The 17,494-nt window shown below is 45.4% G+C and overlaps 2 protein-coding genes and 2 non-coding genes across 5 annotated transcripts; all 4 read right to left on the bottom strand.

Moving 5' to 3' along the window:
* Positions 1–59: 59 nt before the first annotated feature.
* Positions 60–6,521, bottom strand: EIF4A1 (eukaryotic translation initiation factor 4A1). 2 transcript variants are annotated; one of them, XM_074225503.1, is made up of 11 exons: positions 6,484–6,521; positions 5,068–5,116; positions 4,466–4,598; positions 4,123–4,262; positions 3,202–3,370; positions 2,775–2,884; positions 2,201–2,344; positions 1,972–2,109; positions 1,282–1,371; positions 938–1,017; positions 60–760 (listed from the first exon to the last, which is right to left on the bottom strand). In XM_074225503.1, exons 1-11 carry the CDS (start codon positions 6,504–6,506, stop codon positions 616–618), a joined length of 1,221 nt encoding a protein of 406 aa, XP_074081604.1. In that variant the 5' UTR covers positions 6,507–6,521; the 3' UTR covers positions 60–615. The 2 variants fall into 2 exon arrangements, with proteins under 2 accessions (XP_074081604.1, XP_074081605.1); XM_074225504.1 differs by lacking the exon at positions 6,484–6,521 and adding an exon at positions 5,275–5,312.
* LOC141515796 (small nucleolar RNA SNORD10) lies at positions 2,983–3,119 on the bottom strand. Its single transcript, XR_012476534.1, has one exon. It is a non-coding gene; the product is annotated as a small nucleolar RNA SNORD10 (small nucleolar RNA).
* On the bottom strand, positions 3,689–3,827 carry LOC141515768 (small nucleolar RNA SNORA48). Its single transcript, XR_012476513.1, has one exon. It is a non-coding gene; the product is annotated as a small nucleolar RNA SNORA48 (small nucleolar RNA).
* A 916-nt stretch (positions 6,522–7,437) lies between the features above and the next one.
* Positions 7,438–16,657, bottom strand: SENP3 (SUMO specific peptidase 3). The gene is given in 12 exon segments (XM_074225502.1): positions 7,438–8,032; positions 8,352–8,402; positions 8,502–8,585; positions 8,954–9,091; positions 9,502–9,579; positions 12,455–12,502; positions 12,801–12,948; positions 13,265–13,376; positions 13,518–13,754; positions 14,283–14,996; positions 16,607–16,630; positions 16,633–16,657. Coding segments are annotated over 12 exon segments (1,770 nt in total). The 3' UTR covers positions 7,438–7,921.
* Positions 16,658–17,494: the final 837 nt, after the last annotated feature.

The following is a 17,494-nucleotide window of genomic DNA, read 5'->3' as shown; positions in this document are numbered from 1 at the left end:
CCTAGAAACTGGGTTGCGGAAAGGGGAAGATTAAAAAAAAAAATAAGAAGCCCAAACAGGCAGTTTCCAAGTAATTTTATTCAGAATTTTGTGTTTTCTTTCCTGAATCAATAAATACTATACAAAACAAGGTAAAAATGACTACTTTCTCTCCCCTGCTCCCTTTACCTGGGAGGTAAAGTCAACCCAATGAGTGATTTCAAACTCATGTAAGGGCTAGAACCCCAAATTTTGTCCAGGAACAGGGAGTGGGGTAGAGTGGCCAACCTTGGCCCATCAGCTACCTTTTTTGCAGGGGTGGGGTGGGGGAAGAGGTATTTGGCTGCTGGGAATGGAGGACAGGCTGACTTGAAACAGTGAAAGGTTGGATTAGTGTTTTGAAGGGAAGAAATTGGGGGAGGTGACGGCGCCAAGGGCATAGACCTGCCCCAAAGAAAAAGGGTGTCTGAAGGTTCACAGCTCCTTTTGCCTCAAAAATTGACATTTATTCAAAGTCAAAAAAAAAAGGAAAAAAATGACAAAGGTGTCCATCCCTTATTCCCCCCCTCCCATTCAGCTCCCCCTCCCCCCATCCCAGAGTGCAGGGCCCTGGGTGAAATCAGGTGGGGAAGCCCCTCAGATGAGGTCAGCCACATTGAGAGGCATCTCCTCAATGGAGGTGTTATAGAAGGTCTCGATGTCTCGAAGAATCCTCTTGTCTTCCTCTGTCACCATGTTGATGGCTACGCCTTTACGACCAAAGCGTCCACCACGGCCAATTCTGGGTAATGGAAAATTTAATGTTAGGGTAGTATGAAAAATTTTGTTTGGGAGTTAAAAAAGGGGAAATGGAATTAGAGGAAAGAAGCACCAATTGGACAAGAAAAATTATAACCACCAGTGTCATCACCTCCATTCAATATTCTCACTGAGATGGATAGTTCTATACCCTGCTTACCTGTGAATATAATTCTCCCGGTTGGTGGGAAGGTCATAATTAATAACCAAAGATACTTGCTGAACATCAATACCTCTGGCCTAAAGGAAAAAAACAAGTCACAACCATGTGATATCAATAATATCCTTATTTTACAGATAAATTTGACAACTGAGTGTGTCACAAGGTACCAATTAATTCAATGTTCTATGATGGTAGAATTTTTTGATTTCTAAGATAAAGGGTCTGATTTGGTAAAGAAAACATTCAATGCTTCCCCACCTTCACCACTACAAGTTCCATTTTTAGGGGGTCAGAAACATCCTTAAAATTAGAGACATGTCAAAATTTTCCTAGATGCTCACCAATAGGTCAGTGGTAATAAGCACCCGACTGGAACCTGAGCGAAACTCCCTCATGATTACATCACGTTCTTTTTGGTCCATGTCTCCGTGCTGGGGAGGAATAGCAAGGGGAAGAAAAGGTCAGATAGGAATAGAGAACAAGATGAATTGCAAAAAAGGACTGGACAGATATAATATGTAGTGGGATCTGATTGTTTCATTTGTAGGGGAGTCTTAGGGGTTCCTGAGAGCTGTCACAGGGGTTAAATGACCAAGCATATGCTCAGGACAGGAATGAAGCTGTGGGGAGACAAAGGTGAGATTTTTCTGTGGGCACAAAAGCCAAGTTAATTTTATTTAGACTGCTGGTCCACCATTCATTCCATTCCACTTATGCAGCTAGCTATAAGCAGCAGCTTGCCCCCCGCTTGTCTCTTGTTACTAGACAGAATAGAATGGTAGACAGGCAGTTGTCCTTCCCAAGGGCAAAACTGGTAACCAACTGTAAAGGAAGGGAGCAAAATCTCACATACCCCCTCCCTTCTGCATCCCTGGTCAGGTCCTGATCTGTGTCTCACTCAGTTTCCCCCTGTGGCAAGCCCTCAGACTCCCAGAAATGGAAACAATTGCAGAACCTGCATATATCAAAAAATCAGCTCTCTCAAAGTCCAGTGGAAGTAATACTAAAAGGGTGTTGACCTAGTAACTCACCATTGCAGAGACAGTAAAGTCACGGGCATGCATTTTCTCAGTGAGCCAATCCACCTTTCGGCGGGTATTGATGAAGATAACAGCTTGGGTAATAGTCAGCGTTTCATACAGATCACACAAGGTATCTAGCTTCCACTCCTTTAGGGGAAGAAAGCAGTCAGGCCCAGTACTACAGAATCCTTCCCTCCCCTGGCTACACACCACACCACTTTTCTCTACTGGGTCCCACCTCTCTTTCCACGTTTATGTAAAACTGACGAATGCCTTCCAATGTCAACTCCTCCTTTTTGACTAGAATCCTGATAGGATCCCTCATAAACTTCTTGGTCACTTCCAGGACATCTGAGGGCATGGTGGCTGACAGGAGTACCACCTTGGAAATGGAGAAAAAACATAAATTAAGAATTTACCTAGACTCTCTATTCTCTCCTTTAAAATTACCAAGGTAATTTGTGCTATCAAACATGATGGACATTCCCATTTAACAAATGAGCTTAAACAGACCTAGAATGTCTTATTCTTAGTTCTTTATTCTATAAGGGAAAAGTTGAGGACAGAAAACTTTGGTTATGAAGTTGGAAGACCTAAGGAACAAATCTTGAGATCCTAGAGAACTTACTTTCAATCTAGGCAGTTTCCTTATCTCTTAAATGGAAGGAACACAAGAGGGATAATAGATTAGGTCCCTTTTGGTTTAAACCTATGATTCTATGTTTTAAAACTATAACCTCTTTAGCTTTAGCTTACCTGTGGAAGAAAACATTTAACCAATACACTAAGACATTTGAATCTGTTCCTCATACCTGAGTATTGCCACTGAGTTTCTGGAATATATCATAGATCTGGTCCTTAAACCCACGACTCAACATTTCATCTGCTTCATCCAGAACAAACATCTTGATGTATTTAGGAGCTGAAAAAAAAAACCAAACACAAAACATCACAGGAAGCTTCAGAAATTGTCCTCTTCCACAAACCCCTATCTTTCCTTAAGAACTCTCCAATTAGACTGCTCTCAGGGTTAAAGTATGATCATGTGCATAGAGACCTCTGCCAACCCAGAGACCAGAGGGTAAGACACCCACCAAGACCTGGAAGAACAGAAGAAGCTAGGCTCAGATGACACGCATGGGGGATCATCACGGAGCAAATAGGAATGACTCCTTAGACTAGGTTATTTCAGTGGGGCACAAATGAAAACAAAAAAAACAAAAACAAAAACAAACTCACATAAGTATCGCCGGTTAAGCATGTCAAAGACACGGCCTGGGGTGCCCACAATGATGTGGGGAGCTTCCATCTGCAATTTCTGAACCTCAGCTCTAACGTTAGTTCCTCCAATGCAGGCATGGCACGAGGCCCCCATATAGTCTCCAAGTGCCATCACTACCTTTTGGATCTGGGTCCAAGGAAAAAAGAAAAAAATAGCCCATGATATGCTTGCATTCTACTCCCCCGAGGAAGTGAGTTCAAATAGATTTAGAAGTTAACTTGGGGGAGGGCATATTAATGAAATGTTGTAGTGACAAGTTCTAATTGACCAGTCTTCAGAATTAATGGGACTGATGGTACACATGGATTGAATTCATTTTGACTTTCACTGAAATAAAGTGGAATACATTCCCTTTGATTGCAGATGAACAACTTCAGTTAGTTATTTCACTAGTTCTAAAGAAGTTTCTAAGAAATTAATACTCTTTCCCCCAAAGTACAATAGTCATGTGCCCAGGGCATGAACCAGCTATGGCCACCAAGCAAAGCATCAAGCTGGGATGAACCTGGACTGCTACTATACCCCTGACTGATATGAGAAGAACACCATCAAAAATGTGTCTCTCTACCCAGTGTCAGGGGTGTGATGAAGAACATGGGCAGTCAAGAAATGGCCTTTAAACTTGACCAGCCAAACTACCATGCTCCACCCAGGATGCTAGATCTCGAGTCAGGCAATTAGAGGTGTTGGTTGCTGGGGTTAAGACAGGAAAAAGGGATGGACTTTTAATTATTTGGGGGGGGGGCCCCCCAAGTTGAATTGTAAGAAGGAATCACACCTGAGGTATTCCAGGATGCCATCTTAATTTCTGAATCTTTTAGCTTTTTTGCCTACTTCCCTTAAGTTTCACAATTTCTTTCTATGGTGGGAAGTCTTACCTGTTGAGCTAGCTCTCTAGTGGGTGCCAAAACCAAGGCCTGTGTGGCCTTTAAGTCCAGTTCAATCTGTTGCAAAATGGAAATGGCAAAGGTAGCAGTCTTCCCGGTCCCAGACTGGGCTTGAGCAATCACATCATAACCTGGAAGAACAGGACACAGAAATGGATTAGTGGGGGCTACAATGCTTACCTGAACTTATTCCAAAAACAATGAGTTTGGTCTAAACACAAATTTAAGTTCCCTAACTTGTATTGAAAAGGATAAATATAACCAAAGCATTAAGCCACCATCATTCACAGCAGATATAACTAGGACACCAAACCAGTAACAAGAAAAATCTTACCCTTGATACAAGGAAGAATTGCACGTTGCTGAATAGCAGATGGCTTCTCAAAACCATAGGCATATATACCACGAAGAAGTGATTCTGAGAGGTTCATATCATCAAAACTATCCACAATCTCATTCCAGTTACTCTGTTGGGGGGGGGGGGGAACAGCAAAGAGAACAATTGAAGAAATATGTTTACTGAGCAGTATTCCACAGATGCTAGACATTCTAGTAAAGATGGGCAATGCCTAACCCCTTAAAATCCAATTTGGAGGAAAAAAAGGTGAGTTTTGGTCTAAAGATAAGTTTTGATGAATTTTTATAAAGAAAGGAGGAGAGAAAAACAAAAAGTCAGTTGAAGACAAGCACTAAATCTTTTTTATTTTTAGTTCTTGCAAGGCAATGGGGTTAAAGTGCCTTGCCCAAGGCCACACAGCTAGATAATTAATAAGGGTATGAAGTCCGAATTTGAACTCAGGTCTTCCTGACTCCAGGGTCGGTGCTCTATCCAGCTAGGTGCCCCATGCACTAAATCTTTACTGTAAACAAAGTTGTTTTGAAATTGGTTGAGATTGAAGTGGTTGACAAAATAACACAAAGTAAACAATCTATCACCTCGATGACACCATCAGGGTCCATTCCATCAGGGCCATTGTCTCTGGATCTGGAAATGAAAACAGTGTTACAATCGATCCCCAAGGCCTCTGCCTACCCCAGGAGTGGGCCCAGCCAGTCCCTCCCAAATACTCAGCTACTCCTTGGGAATCCCGGGGCAAATTCTCCCGGATGTGACCCCCAACAGCTAAATATGGTTCTGGAGACCTCCCCTGAGCAGTCAGCTTCATCGCTCTATGTTGAGTTCCGCCCCATTCCATCTTCATTGGGCGAAGGGGAGCGCGTGGGGGGGGGCGAGCGGCGCTCTCGCCCCCTCCCCCCGGCCCGGAGCGCCCGGATGTGGAAGGGAAGGGCAGCCTCTGCACACGGCCTCGTCCACGTGCCCGGAGCCGAGTCCCCTCCGAGTACGCGGGAAGTCCCGCCCCGTCTCACGTCATGACGCCCACATTCTCCCCTCCCAGCCTACCCCTCCTTTCCACTCCAATTCGCCAGACCCCTCCTCCCCTCCGCCTCGCCGTGTGCCCGGATGTGGGAGGCCTCGGGCAGCCGCGGCCTCGCGCACAATGAAGCCAAGCTGGGTCCGGGGGGAGGGGGGAATTGCACAACCCTCGAGAAACGGGAGGGGGACGGAACAGCGCGGATCGAGAATTTTAAAGTAGCACATGTTCGTCTCCTTTTATTCCAGAAGGAAAGCCCTCGAATCCAAACCACCCCGCAGCCATTTCCCTCTCCCCCGGAACACAGGGTGGAACAGGCCACATCCCGAGACCCCTTTTCGAAAAATGGTGTCGCCTGCCCACACCCCAATCTGTCCCTCCGGTAGGAAAGTGGAGCAGCTCCTCTGCAGTTCACCATCCCCTTCTCAGGGGGCAAAAGGGAGCCGGCGGCCAGGCGTTAGACGTGGGCAAACTGCCTTTCCAGTCCGCCCCTCCCAGTTTTTAATATTTCTCTTCTAATTCGGCAAAATGATCGGCCGGAGGCGGCAAGTCGGCCGGCGGATTGACCCCCCCACCGGAATGGTTTCACCCGAATTCCCCAGAGCCCAGAAATGACCCGCTCGGAATACTCCGCCCGGACGAGCAATCTACATGGCAGTCCCCCGGGCTGGAGCAGGCCGGCTCTTCACGTTCTTTTCTTCGCCGACACCGCCCAGCTTCCGCTGCTTCCCCCCCCAGGCCGGCGTCTGCCGCCGCAATTCCCCCTCGCCCCTCTCTCCTCCCCGCCCCAGCACTCGGACCAAGGGTTTGGCTTTATTCCCCCGACCCCTTGCTGAACTCCCGTGGCGGGATCGCACGCCGGCCCCTCCCTCCGCCTCCGTGGCCTCGAGGGGGTCGAGACCGGCTCTCCCTCCGCCAAGTTCTCGAACAGTCTAGATGACCACCATTGAACCCTGAAGTCACTAGACCTCCTACTTACCGGGAATCCTGACTCGCAGACATGATCCTGGGAACTAGGGCGGAGGATCCGCCTCTCGACAACTTATAGAGCACTCAACCCCGCCCCTGCCATCGCATTGGTTCCGTGGTCCGCACCCCGCCTGCCGCCACCCAGCAACGCGCCGTGACGCTGCTCCGCGGACACCCAGCCGCGCAGCTTCCATTGGCCTACTTCGACGTACATCAGACTAGAGACCCGCCCCACCCCTTCATTGGTCAGGATTGCCGCCATTCTCATCCATTCGGAAATGACGTTTAGGACGTGAGCCTCGAGGTCGAGCGGCCATTTTGCCCCCCACGTGTGGCGGCAAGTGTCCTGATCACGTGCCACGTCCACCATCACGTGAGAAGAGGTTGACTCTTCAGTTCCCGAGACTTCCGGCCTCCAAGATAGCTACAATGCCTAGGTAGCCCCCTTGCATCATCAGAATACCATAGTCCCTAGAATCTGTCGCCCAGTTCATAAATTCATAAATCCACCAGTAACTCCCTTACAACTTGAAAAAAAAATTTTAAACGATACACTTTAAATCATTCACTCTCCTCTCTCTCTCAAACTCAGGGCCCTAGCAATGATCCCATTCAAAGTTCTGTTTCTTCTACTTTATTCTCCTGCCTTAAACCAACCCAGTTCTCCAAATCCCTTTGAAGTTGACATGTTTGTCCTGGATCTTGGATCAAAAGTATTTATCAGGAAGATGTTAAGATAAAACAAACCTCTGAAATCTGCCCTTAACTCCCCATAATGAATTAGGCATAAAGGAAGAACACAAGTCATTTTTACCTGGAAGAGAAAACATTACCTATAACCTGGGCATGGTCTGATAATATCCCTTTGCCCCAATATCCCTTTGCATCCCACTTATAGAAAGGAATAGAACAGTATGATCATTTGGGTTATTCAACCTGCATCTAGCAAGACATCCACCACACACAATCTCCAAAGGATCCTTTATTGACCAGCGTAGGATCACTGTTTATATACATACATACATATATATACACACAAACACACACATATATATGTATATAAACAAACAAGCAAAGTTTGATGGCATGGCATACAGGAATCCCTTAACCCACCACTCTTGCCCCTCCCCCCAGCACACACAAAACCTGCCCCCACCGAGTTCCATGAATATGGATGGAGAAGGGCTCATCACTCCCTTCTTACCACACTTCCTTCAGGGCACAGGAAGGAAAAGGGGTTCCTTAGTGCCAATCCTACCCCCCCATAAATCAATAGGGGATTCTTTAAAAGAAAAAAAGAAACCAAGGGAAACATTTAAATATGAAAAACAAACAGGTATTATGAGGAAGTCACGAGGGAGAAAAAGGAATAGGTTTTTGCAGGTCAGAGAGGGGGGAAAGACATTCTCCAGCCTTCACATAGGGTTTGGGGGCCTGGGATCCAAGGCTCACACAGTGAGTTTGCAGTGACACAGCTCTTTGTAGATCTGCCGACGAAGTTTGGGCATGTCCTGCTGTGTGAAGCTGAAGGGCTGAGACAGGGCCAGGTACTTGCAATACTGGGTATGAAGTAAAAAAGCGACAATGAGGGTAACAAGGGAAATACTGAGAAAATGCTTAACAGGAAATAATTGTGTTTGGAGTCAACTAGAGATCTCTTCTGAGCCCAAGAACATTGAGAACCAGATGTGGGTAATATTCCAAATCCCAAAAAGGGAGGCTAGAAGAATGCCACAAAAGAAAAGGCAGAATGGGACAAAACCCTTCTGAACTTTTATAAAGTGGTGGGGGTGCTCAGAAGACTTGCTGTTACTCCCAATGTTTGAAATGACAGAGTCCAGAGGAGAGGATAGTAATATAGTCTATGATCTGGCTCACCTGCAATACGAAGGCACCACAGTCACTGTCATTATTTTGTCTGGCCACATTCTGGTAGGGGAAAAAAGAACATATGAACTTTGCCTTGAAGTTTTTGAATATTTAAGTTCTTCCATCCCACACACTCAAGTACCATACTGGTTTACTCACCATCTTGAAGTAACCCTTCCATCCCTGGTGGAAATCTAGCCGATCTTTCTTTACTGCCTCAGCCTGTAGGTACTTAGCAATATGCTGGATTGGTGGAAGAATATTAGCAATAGTTATATATATATATATAATTTTAGGGTTCTAAAAACACTTTACATATATTATCTTATATCATGTCCAAAATAACCCTTAAGAACCATAGGTATTATTATCCCATTTGATATATGTGGAAAATAAGGCTCAGAAAGATTACAAAATTTCTAACAGTCTTTACAGTGTCACATATTCAAAAAAAGTATAAAAAAAAGAAATTATACTCTAAATTTTCCTTTCTCTTAACCATATCATTCAATCTCTCAATATCAGTAACCAGAGGTTATGTTCCCTAAGTTCTCTTCCCCCTAGTTCTTGCCCAGAATTAGAGTAGTGTTTCCCTTATTTTAACTCCTCACCTTGGGACATCTTCTGTTGAGGGTACGTTGTGAGTCAAAATAAGTGATGGTCCGCTGCCTCACATCCACAGAAATGAGTGACCAGTGTACTTCCAGGTGGATAGGGATCAGTAAGAGTTCCTTATTGAAAATATCCACCTAGGAAAGCAAAATGGAAATGTAAGATAAGAAAGATTTCTGAACTTCAAAAGGAAAACTGGAGAAGTGCAAAGTTCAAGTTGCCATGGATTTATTATGGTGAGGCAAGGTTTTGGGGACCTAGTCATTGGGATATAGGATAACATTCCAGATCTCCCTGAATTGTGCCTCACCCCCCCCCAACACCTCTATAAGATTTTATAGTGATGAGTCTTGCAAGATATAAGGCAATGATGAACTAACACAAAAGATGTTGAGATTAATGGTCCATTCTGGAATACATCTGGGTCTTTGGGGCAAGAAATCTTTGGGAAAAATCAGAAGGAAAGTGAAACATAATCTAAAATGTAAATTAATCTAAAAAGGTAAAGAATATTATTGGTAAATGGAGAGAAAAATTCAGAACTCACATTTTTGGTCCACCTTTTCACTCCATCATAACCCTTGGTACGGAGCTTGTCATAGAAGAAACTATTGAAGAAATGAACCTGTTGAAATGACACAAAAGCCAGGTAGTTATCTGAAGTATTGAGGTCCCAAACACCTGATCCATTAAACAATCCTCTCAAAGAGATCCAGGCAGTTGGTCCCTCAGTGTTGAAGGGGAAGTTCCTGCCCCTTCTCTAGCAACCTATTTTTCCACATCTATTCCATCATTCATCATCTTTCAATACTTGGCTCTTTGGAAAACTAGGGGCCAGGATTTTTAATCCCATCTTTATACCACACTTTAATAGAGGAGTACTAGAATTGCTTTCCCCTTTTTTCTCTTTCTTCAATTGCATCGAAAAATCAGGGGAGTGACAAATATGGGAGCATTCTCAATTGTTTCAGAGATTATGGCACAAAAGGATAAAGAAGTTAATGCCCACCATTAGACATTCTGCCTAAAGTAATAAAGGACCCTTGTAATAAATACATAGCGGATGACCTTCGAAAAACTGGCAGCACTGAATAACTGACACATGTAACACTTTAGGTAGATTAGAAGTATTTTTCACATACATTGTTTCTTTTTAGTTTTAACAACCCAGCAAACTATAAATACTATAGGCATTCCCCCTTTTACAGAAGAACAAGCTGCATATCAAATTAAATGACTTACCCCACATTCACACAACTAAGAGGTAGGATTTAAATTTTAAGTCCTAGTTGCTCACACCTCAATTTCAGTAGTTCTGTCCATTTTTCCCACTATACTTTGCTATCTTCCACCCAAAATAGATTTATGAGGTTTTCAGAGCAGACATCTGGAGACTTCCCACTTTCCCAGACTTGGACGAGTTTACCTCTAAATCCCCTTCCAATGCCAGTCTCCTCCTCTGACCATACTACATATTATAGAGCCTATAGCAGGATCATCCTTCCTGGTTCTTGGAAAGGAAGGACAGGTGGTTGTCCTCTGGTCACTGGCTCCTTAACAGAGAGGAAGAATAAGAGAGTCTTCTACTGGTAGTGCATTTCCTCCTGTTTGTCCATGAAGCAGAGTAGGAGGTATTCTGGGCTAAAGCATTATCTCCTTCCTCTCCTCCCCCTACATTCTCTTTGAAGGGAGCCCTCTTATAATTAGTCCACTTGCTGCCAAGTGTAAAGACCCAGGTGGTGACTGCTGTGTCACTAATTCAGTCCACCTCTCACTCCCTGTAGCTCAAGGAGCAAAGGACCTTTACCTTTCTTGATTTAAAAGGTAAATTCCATGCAGAAAAGGTAATTATTGAAGATAAAAGCTGCACTGAAACAGAGCTTCAAATTCAGCTACCTCAGTACTAGTAAGAGTGCTATACTTGGATTTATGAAGTTTCCAGTTCGAAGTCTACCTCAGATACTTAAGTGATTGTGTGACCCTAAATCATTTAAACTCTTTCCTCCTCTGTAAATTGTCTAATAGCGCTACAAACATAGAGTTGGTGTGAGGATTAAATAAAATTAACATATGTAGAGCAATTGGCAAACTTTAAAGTGCTATGTAAACACAGGTTATTATTATTATTGTTGTTGTTGTTATTATTACAATTACTATCCTCCAGAATCAATGTGGAGGTACACTGGCAGATAAAGAGAGATCTAGTAAGTGGGGAGGGGGGGAGGGGGAGAAGGCAGGGGAAAGATGGTATTTGGCAAGAGGAAGAGCCAGTCTTCTTGGGAGGAAGTTTAAAGGGAAAAATTACTTTTTTCCCAAGCTTTCACCTTTTCTTCAATTCTTCAAAGTCCACTTTTGATCCCAGTTTTTCTAAAAGTCCCTATTTCCCTCAGGATATCTAATCTTCACCTCCTCCATATCTCTTATAGCTACAATTTCCCCCAGTCCCCTCCTCTTTCCAAGTAGCTTGTTAAGAGCTCAGTTTTCAATTCAAGAAAGTCTTAAAAGGCTGCAAATGGTAAGAATGATTGGGGCTTAGTTAAAGGAGAGGTATACCAGCAGGAAGGTATTACAGTCGTTCCTGATTTGGTCTGTTAAGCATGGACTTTATCCATCAATTATCTACCAATGCCTGCCTTTCCTCAAAGGACTCAGGAATCTAATTTCCCCAGTTTCACACATAGACTAGACCTCCGCTTTTGGACTGTTGTATTGAAATGAACCTGTTCCCAAAGCTGGGTATGGAGAAGGAATAGTCCAGTGTGGGAAAACATTAGGTACCCATGTTTGCCCCCTCCATTAGACACACTACAAAAGGGCTATAGGGTGCAGGGAAGAAGAATGGTACAGTAGTGGACCCTTTGGAGTCAGAGGACCTGAATTAGAATCATCCCAACTCAGCCACTTATCCTACTTTCAAGCCTTTGGACAAGTCACTTTATTGTGCCGGGTCCCAGTTTCTACACTGGTAAACTGAAGTGGGTGGACTTGATGACCTTTTCAGGTACCTTACTGGTCAATCCTTTCAGTAATGTCCAACTCATCATTGGGGTTTTCATGGCAGAGATGCTTTAGTGGTTTGCCATTTCCTTCTCTAGCTCATTTCACAGATGAGGAAACTGAGGCAGAGTGAAGTGACTTGTCCAGGGTCATGCAGCTATTACGTGTCAAAAGCCGATTTGAATTCAGGTCTTTGTGATTAAGGCCCACTACCTTCTCTTTTTGTTGAACCAGCTCTTTGACCTTTAAGGTCCCTTCCTGGCTTAAATCTATAATTCTTTGACAGAAGTACCAGAGCTGGCTTAAATCTATAGTTCTTTGACAGAAGTACCAGAGCTGTTTTTACCCACAAAAAGTAGGATGAAATTCTCCTGTTACATCCTGCATCCCTAATGGAAATGCTCTTCTATCATTATTTCAAAGTCCTATGATCACTCCTTTCTTTTCAATTTTTGTCCATTCCAACTCCAGGCTCATTTTAGAAAGCATTTGGTCCATCCTACCTTCTCCGGAACTGTGTCCATTACTAGATCTCCATACATATTCATCACCTTTGGGAGAGAGAATTAAAAGGAAAAATGACATTAGAAGATGTTAGAAAAGAAGCCTTAGAAACTTTGTCTTTCCTCCTCCCCAACTTACAGACAGAAAAGACAGGTTGACCTGGTCCCTCCCCTTCTTCTTTAGAAGATCTATCCAAAGACTATTTACTATTTCCTGTCTTTCCTCCCCTCAAAGATCACAGAATCTAACGGATGAAATGTATTTCAGAGACCATCTAGTCCAACCTGTACTTAAGTAACATGAATGTATCCCAGCCCCAGGTCCTCACCCAACTCTATCCCTCACCTGGTCATTAAGCCAGTTCTGCCCGTACAAGGTCCCCAGGTCATCCATGGTCAACACATGCCGCTTATAGGCCACACGAAAGCCTCTCACCATAGCATTGCCTGGCATACGCTGGTATGACTGGATCAGCTGCTGAACTAACCCTTTTCTGGTAAGGTCCAAGGATTGGTGACACAAGAAGAATGAGACAGGCAAAGAAGTGCCAGCAACAAAAGATCCCCTCTAAACCACTGTCTCTTCCCTACCCATATCTCCCTTTTAACATTTTCTGCAGGTTCTATTCCCTTTAAAGGTTCAAGCACCCCATCCCCAGTTCCCTGAGATCTATGAATCATGTTGCCCAGTCTTTGTTTCCCTCCCCATGGGCAAAAAGTATCCCTCTTTCAGTACCTACCCTGGAAATACAGCTATTTAATATGGAGGCATTAAAATTCTAGTGAGTGATACTGCATCCTGAGACTTACCTAGAAGGTGTGGAGAACTCTTGCTGAAAAATATCCTCCAGTTTCTCTACCACTTCATCTGTGCTAAGAGGAATGAGGCTACCATAGGTCTGAAGAAATTCATCTAGAATGCCTAGGAAAGAAGGGACAAAGTGCTAAATTGATTTGAGCCTCTGAACAACAATCTGAAAGGAATATGGAAACAGTAAAACTTGAAAGAAAGAAAAAAGGGACCTCTTGGTCTCAACCCAAGGGTACTAGGACATATCCTTACTCTGTACACATGTCACATGCTCCTCCCGAAGGGGGCTATGCTGCCCAGCCTTTTCTCCTGGACGCTCCTGCTCCTCAACAGGTCCTAATTCAGATCCTTGGAACAGCTCTTGGGCAGTCCGGTCTCCAATGCTGCATACATTACTGATAAGAATGCTAGCATCGGGAGGGGCCAGGCCCAGGTCCCCATCCAGTCCAGATGTTCCCCCAAAGCCATTAGGCAGAGAACATGGAAGACCTGCATAGTCAGGGAGAAAATTTGGGCAATAGAGATAGAGTTGAGTTGGGTAAATAAAAATAAGGAAAGCCTAGAAGTTATAGGATAGAAGAACAAAAATAATTAGCAAAGATAGAGAGCCAGTAGCAAAGAATGAAGAAAAGGAAAGAAGGAATTGGAGAAAACTACAGGGAAGCCCAGGGACATGAATTGGGCTGAAACAATCTCTTCTCTTAGGTGAAGAGGTGTTCAAAACTGGTTGTTCCCCCTCCTCAAAAAAAAAAGTGTTCCTTCCACTAATTTACTTCCCAAGAAATTGGTTTTATAGCTACCATTTAAACACTCTTGGATCTAGCCTTTGACTTTTGGTGATACCTTAGGTTCCCAAATGTAGGCCCCATCCACTCTCACCATTCCAACACTCAATTGAGGACTTAATAAATGCTTTTTCAAAGCATTCAAATATCCTATCCCTGAGAATCATCACTAGTTTCCCAATCATGACGTCCATATATCTTGCTCTGATTAATTCTCTTCTGTCCTACCTACCTGCGTCAGCTTCCAAAGGTTGGGGGGACCTCTGGGTCCACTCATGTCCATCTTCCTCCTGAGAGGACCCACTGGGTAATGTGGGAGATCCCCTAACCCCTTCTTCGGCCATCAGAGCCCCTAAAAGCCCCAGCCCAGCTTGGGGAGGTCCCCTTGGTGAGTCAAGCCTACAACTGGGGGATGTGGCAGGGGGGGCTGCTCCTCCTTCTCGGGGAGGGAGGAGGTTCTTGGGGTGTGGAGGACCCCGCCGCCGGCCCCTCAGTCGGCCCCATAGCTTCCAGTGGAATGTCAAGGAGGAGCTCTTAGAGTACAGCAGCATTCGAAAGGCTCTCATAGCTCGGCGGCGCCGCTGAGAACAAGCTCTACGGGGTGGAGGACGGGAAGGACGGGGATGCTGCGATGTTCCTAGCTGGCCCCAGCCTGAGGGAAGTCCCCAGGCCACCACTTCCTCCTCATCCTCTTCTTCATCATCCTCATCATCCTCTTCACTGGCTGAAGCATCAAATGAGGGCCGAGGGGTAGGAAGTCGATGGGCAGGAACTGTGGTCCCAGTCCCTGTGTCTGGCCCAAACCCCCCACCTGACTTTAACAGTGGTTTGGGAGGGGGAGGCCAACGAAGGCGCTCTCGACGGGGAGATGGAAAGATGGGGGATGTTCCAGGGGTGGCTGGCCTCCAGGGCCGATTCCCTTGGAAGGTCTCTTTCATCTTCAAGCCTTTAGGAAGAAAGAGAGAAGTCATTATCCAGGAACCAAGCTCTTCATTACCTTGCCCTTTGCTTCTCCCAGCTAACATTTCCTTCAAAAATAAAAATGTCTTGTCCTGTGTAGAAACTCATATTTGAGGGGTGGCTAGGTGGCGCAGTAGAAAGAGCACTGGCCTTAGAGTCAGGAGTTCAAATCCAGCCTCAGACACTTAATAATTACCTATTGTGTGGCCTTGGGCAAGCCACTTGACCCCATTGCCTTGAAAACTCTAAAAGAAAAAAACAAAAAAAACCTCATATTTGAGACATGGTTTAAAATTTACAATAAAATAGCCTCCTCACAATCCTGTGATAGGAAGCTGGAAGAAAGTCAAAAGCAAATTAAATGGGAGGCAAAACTCCACCTATAAAAATATACAGACAAAGGCCCAAGATTATCCTGTCCTTCACATCTCCAATGGACAGGCTAAAATTTAGTTATGAGATTTCTAATCAATACTTAAATTAATCATTAGTTACCTAGACTAATTTCAAATTGAAAATTGTTCAAAAAAGTGGTTAAGGTTACTACAAACAGCTTTCTCCTCTACCAAAGGATTTTTTCCTAAAATATGGGCCCCATCCCTTTGGAAAGAGAAAAGTCTCTTGAAAAGTCTCCCATTCAAGCCTTCCATTACAAGGCCTCTCTACTTCAATTTTCACTTCCTCTTCTCATCCTTCCCCCCCCATCCCAAACCTATCCATTTAAACAAGGGGAACTTAGCTCTGAGGGTCACTGGAGTTTGGGGTAGTGATGGTATGGGAACTTAGGTCTCCCATTACTCATTTAAGTACATTTCTTTAGTTATAATAACTATTAGTCTCTCAGGTATACTGTGAGAATTTTTAAAAGGTATCACTATAATTCTGAGGGAATGACCAGCCTCTCTGAGACTTAAGATGAGTGGATCAGTGTCCTCAAAAGAGGTATAAAAGGGAGAACAAAGTTAACAGGTTATTACTAAATGAGGAAGGGTAAAATATGAAGCTCTTGAAACAATAAAATTATTTCTCTGGGAAGGGAAAGGATAAAATACTAAAATTGGTTTACTGAAATATGATTTTTGAATAAGTCTAGAGAAAGAAAATCAGCTTCTAAAGTAGAAAATAACTAGAATTATGGGAGGGGAGCAAGAGGAAGAAAAATACCTAATAGTGCAGATAAAACACAAACATGGGAAATAACAGCCTGGAGCCTCCCCAGTTCCTGCATCCATCCCTTCCCTTCCTCACTCTTTTTATTGGCCCCTCTAAGCCTCCAATGGTGCATCTTCAAACTCCAAATCGACATCACCACTACCCCCTCCCCCAGCTGTTTTTTAAAAGCCTAAAAATGTTTCATTCTCTTCAATCTTAAGTCTGCTGCCTTGGGTGGGGGCCAGGAAAAAAGGTGGGGGAGGGGCGGAGAGGTTAAGCTCGTGGAGCTCTCTACCTGAGGGGAGGACCCTTCCTGTGGGTTAAGGAAGAGGGGAATGGACACAAGGGGGAGAGCTCATTCTGGCTAAGGGGGATGGGAAGAGAGGAGACTCTGTCCTCGATTTAGGGGGTAGGCTCGAGCTCCACCTCGCCCCCCCTTCTCACCCTGGAAAGAGGCAGGGGCCCCTTCGCACGGGTGTGGTTAGTGCAGAGCATTCTGAGAGGGGAGGGGTCTCACGGCCCGGTCCTCACCAAGGGAGCCGGAAGGGGAGCTGGAAGAGTAGTAATGGGGAGGGAGAGGGAGGTGGGCCCAGGCGTCTCAGGCTCCCCGGCTCATCCTGGCGGCAGCTCCTTCTTCTCCCTCCCGTCGCCTACGGGACTTGGCGCTTCGCCTCCTCTGCTCGGGCTCACGTTCCTCGGCTTTGCAACCGCCACCGCCTCCTTCGTTCCCACCACCGCTACCTTTCCCCTGTCCTTCTTTTCCCTTTTTTTTCTCCTCCTTCTCCTCCACTCTTCCCTCCCCTCCCCCTCCTCCCCTCACCTTCTCTCCTCTCCTCTCTTCTTCTCTACTCTCCTTTCCTCTCCTCTCCTCTCCTCTTCTCTCCCTTCCCCTCCCCTTCCCTCCCCTCCCCTCCCGCGAGCCCCTGGGCCACCGGGATTAAAGCGGCGCTGGATTAATACGTCATCACCCGCCAGTGCGCAAGCGCAAAAGTCCTTCCCTTCTCCAAAGATACCCGCCAGCCCTCGGCTCCGGTCCCGCCTTCTTCCCTACTAGCCGCCTCCAACCCGCCGCGGTCTACTCCCACGCCGGCAATAGACTGCGCAGGCGCCTCTTGGACCCCGCCCACTTCCCGAGAGATTCTGCCCCCCCCAACCGCCGACTTCGGGGAGGAGCGGATCGTGCTGCGACGTCCTCGAGGGGCAAACTTTGGGCGCAGAAAGGAGATGCCCAGGCTGCATCTCGGGGCTGGCCCTGGGGTCAGGCCGGGTTCGACGGTATGGAAGCGTGCGGGGCACTCCACGTAGGAGTGAAGGTAGTAGAGGATGAGGTGA

The sequence above is a fragment of the Macrotis lagotis genome, chromosome 2, assembly GCF_037893015.1.
Source record: "Macrotis lagotis isolate mMagLag1 chromosome 2, bilby.v1.9.chrom.fasta, whole genome shotgun sequence".
In the NCBI taxonomy this organism is placed as follows: domain Eukaryota; kingdom Metazoa; phylum Chordata; class Mammalia; order Peramelemorphia; family Peramelidae; genus Macrotis; species Macrotis lagotis.
The sequence above is the reverse complement of the archived record's forward strand: the minus strand, read 5'-3'. Positions and strand labels throughout refer to the sequence as shown.

Bases quoted from the DNA above. Each gene is read 5' to 3' on its own strand.
- EIF4A1 (XM_074225503.1), bottom strand. From the start codon at position 6,506: ATGTCTGCGAGTCAGGATTCCCG. The intron at 4,599-5,067 runs GTGATAGATTGT...CCCCCCCAACAG, and splicing joins ACCCTGATGGTGTCATCGAG to AGTAACTGGAATGAGATTGT. The intron at 761-937 runs GTAAGCAGGGTA...TCCATTACCCAG, and splicing joins CGGGAGAATTATATTCACAG to AATTGGCCGTGGTGGACGCT.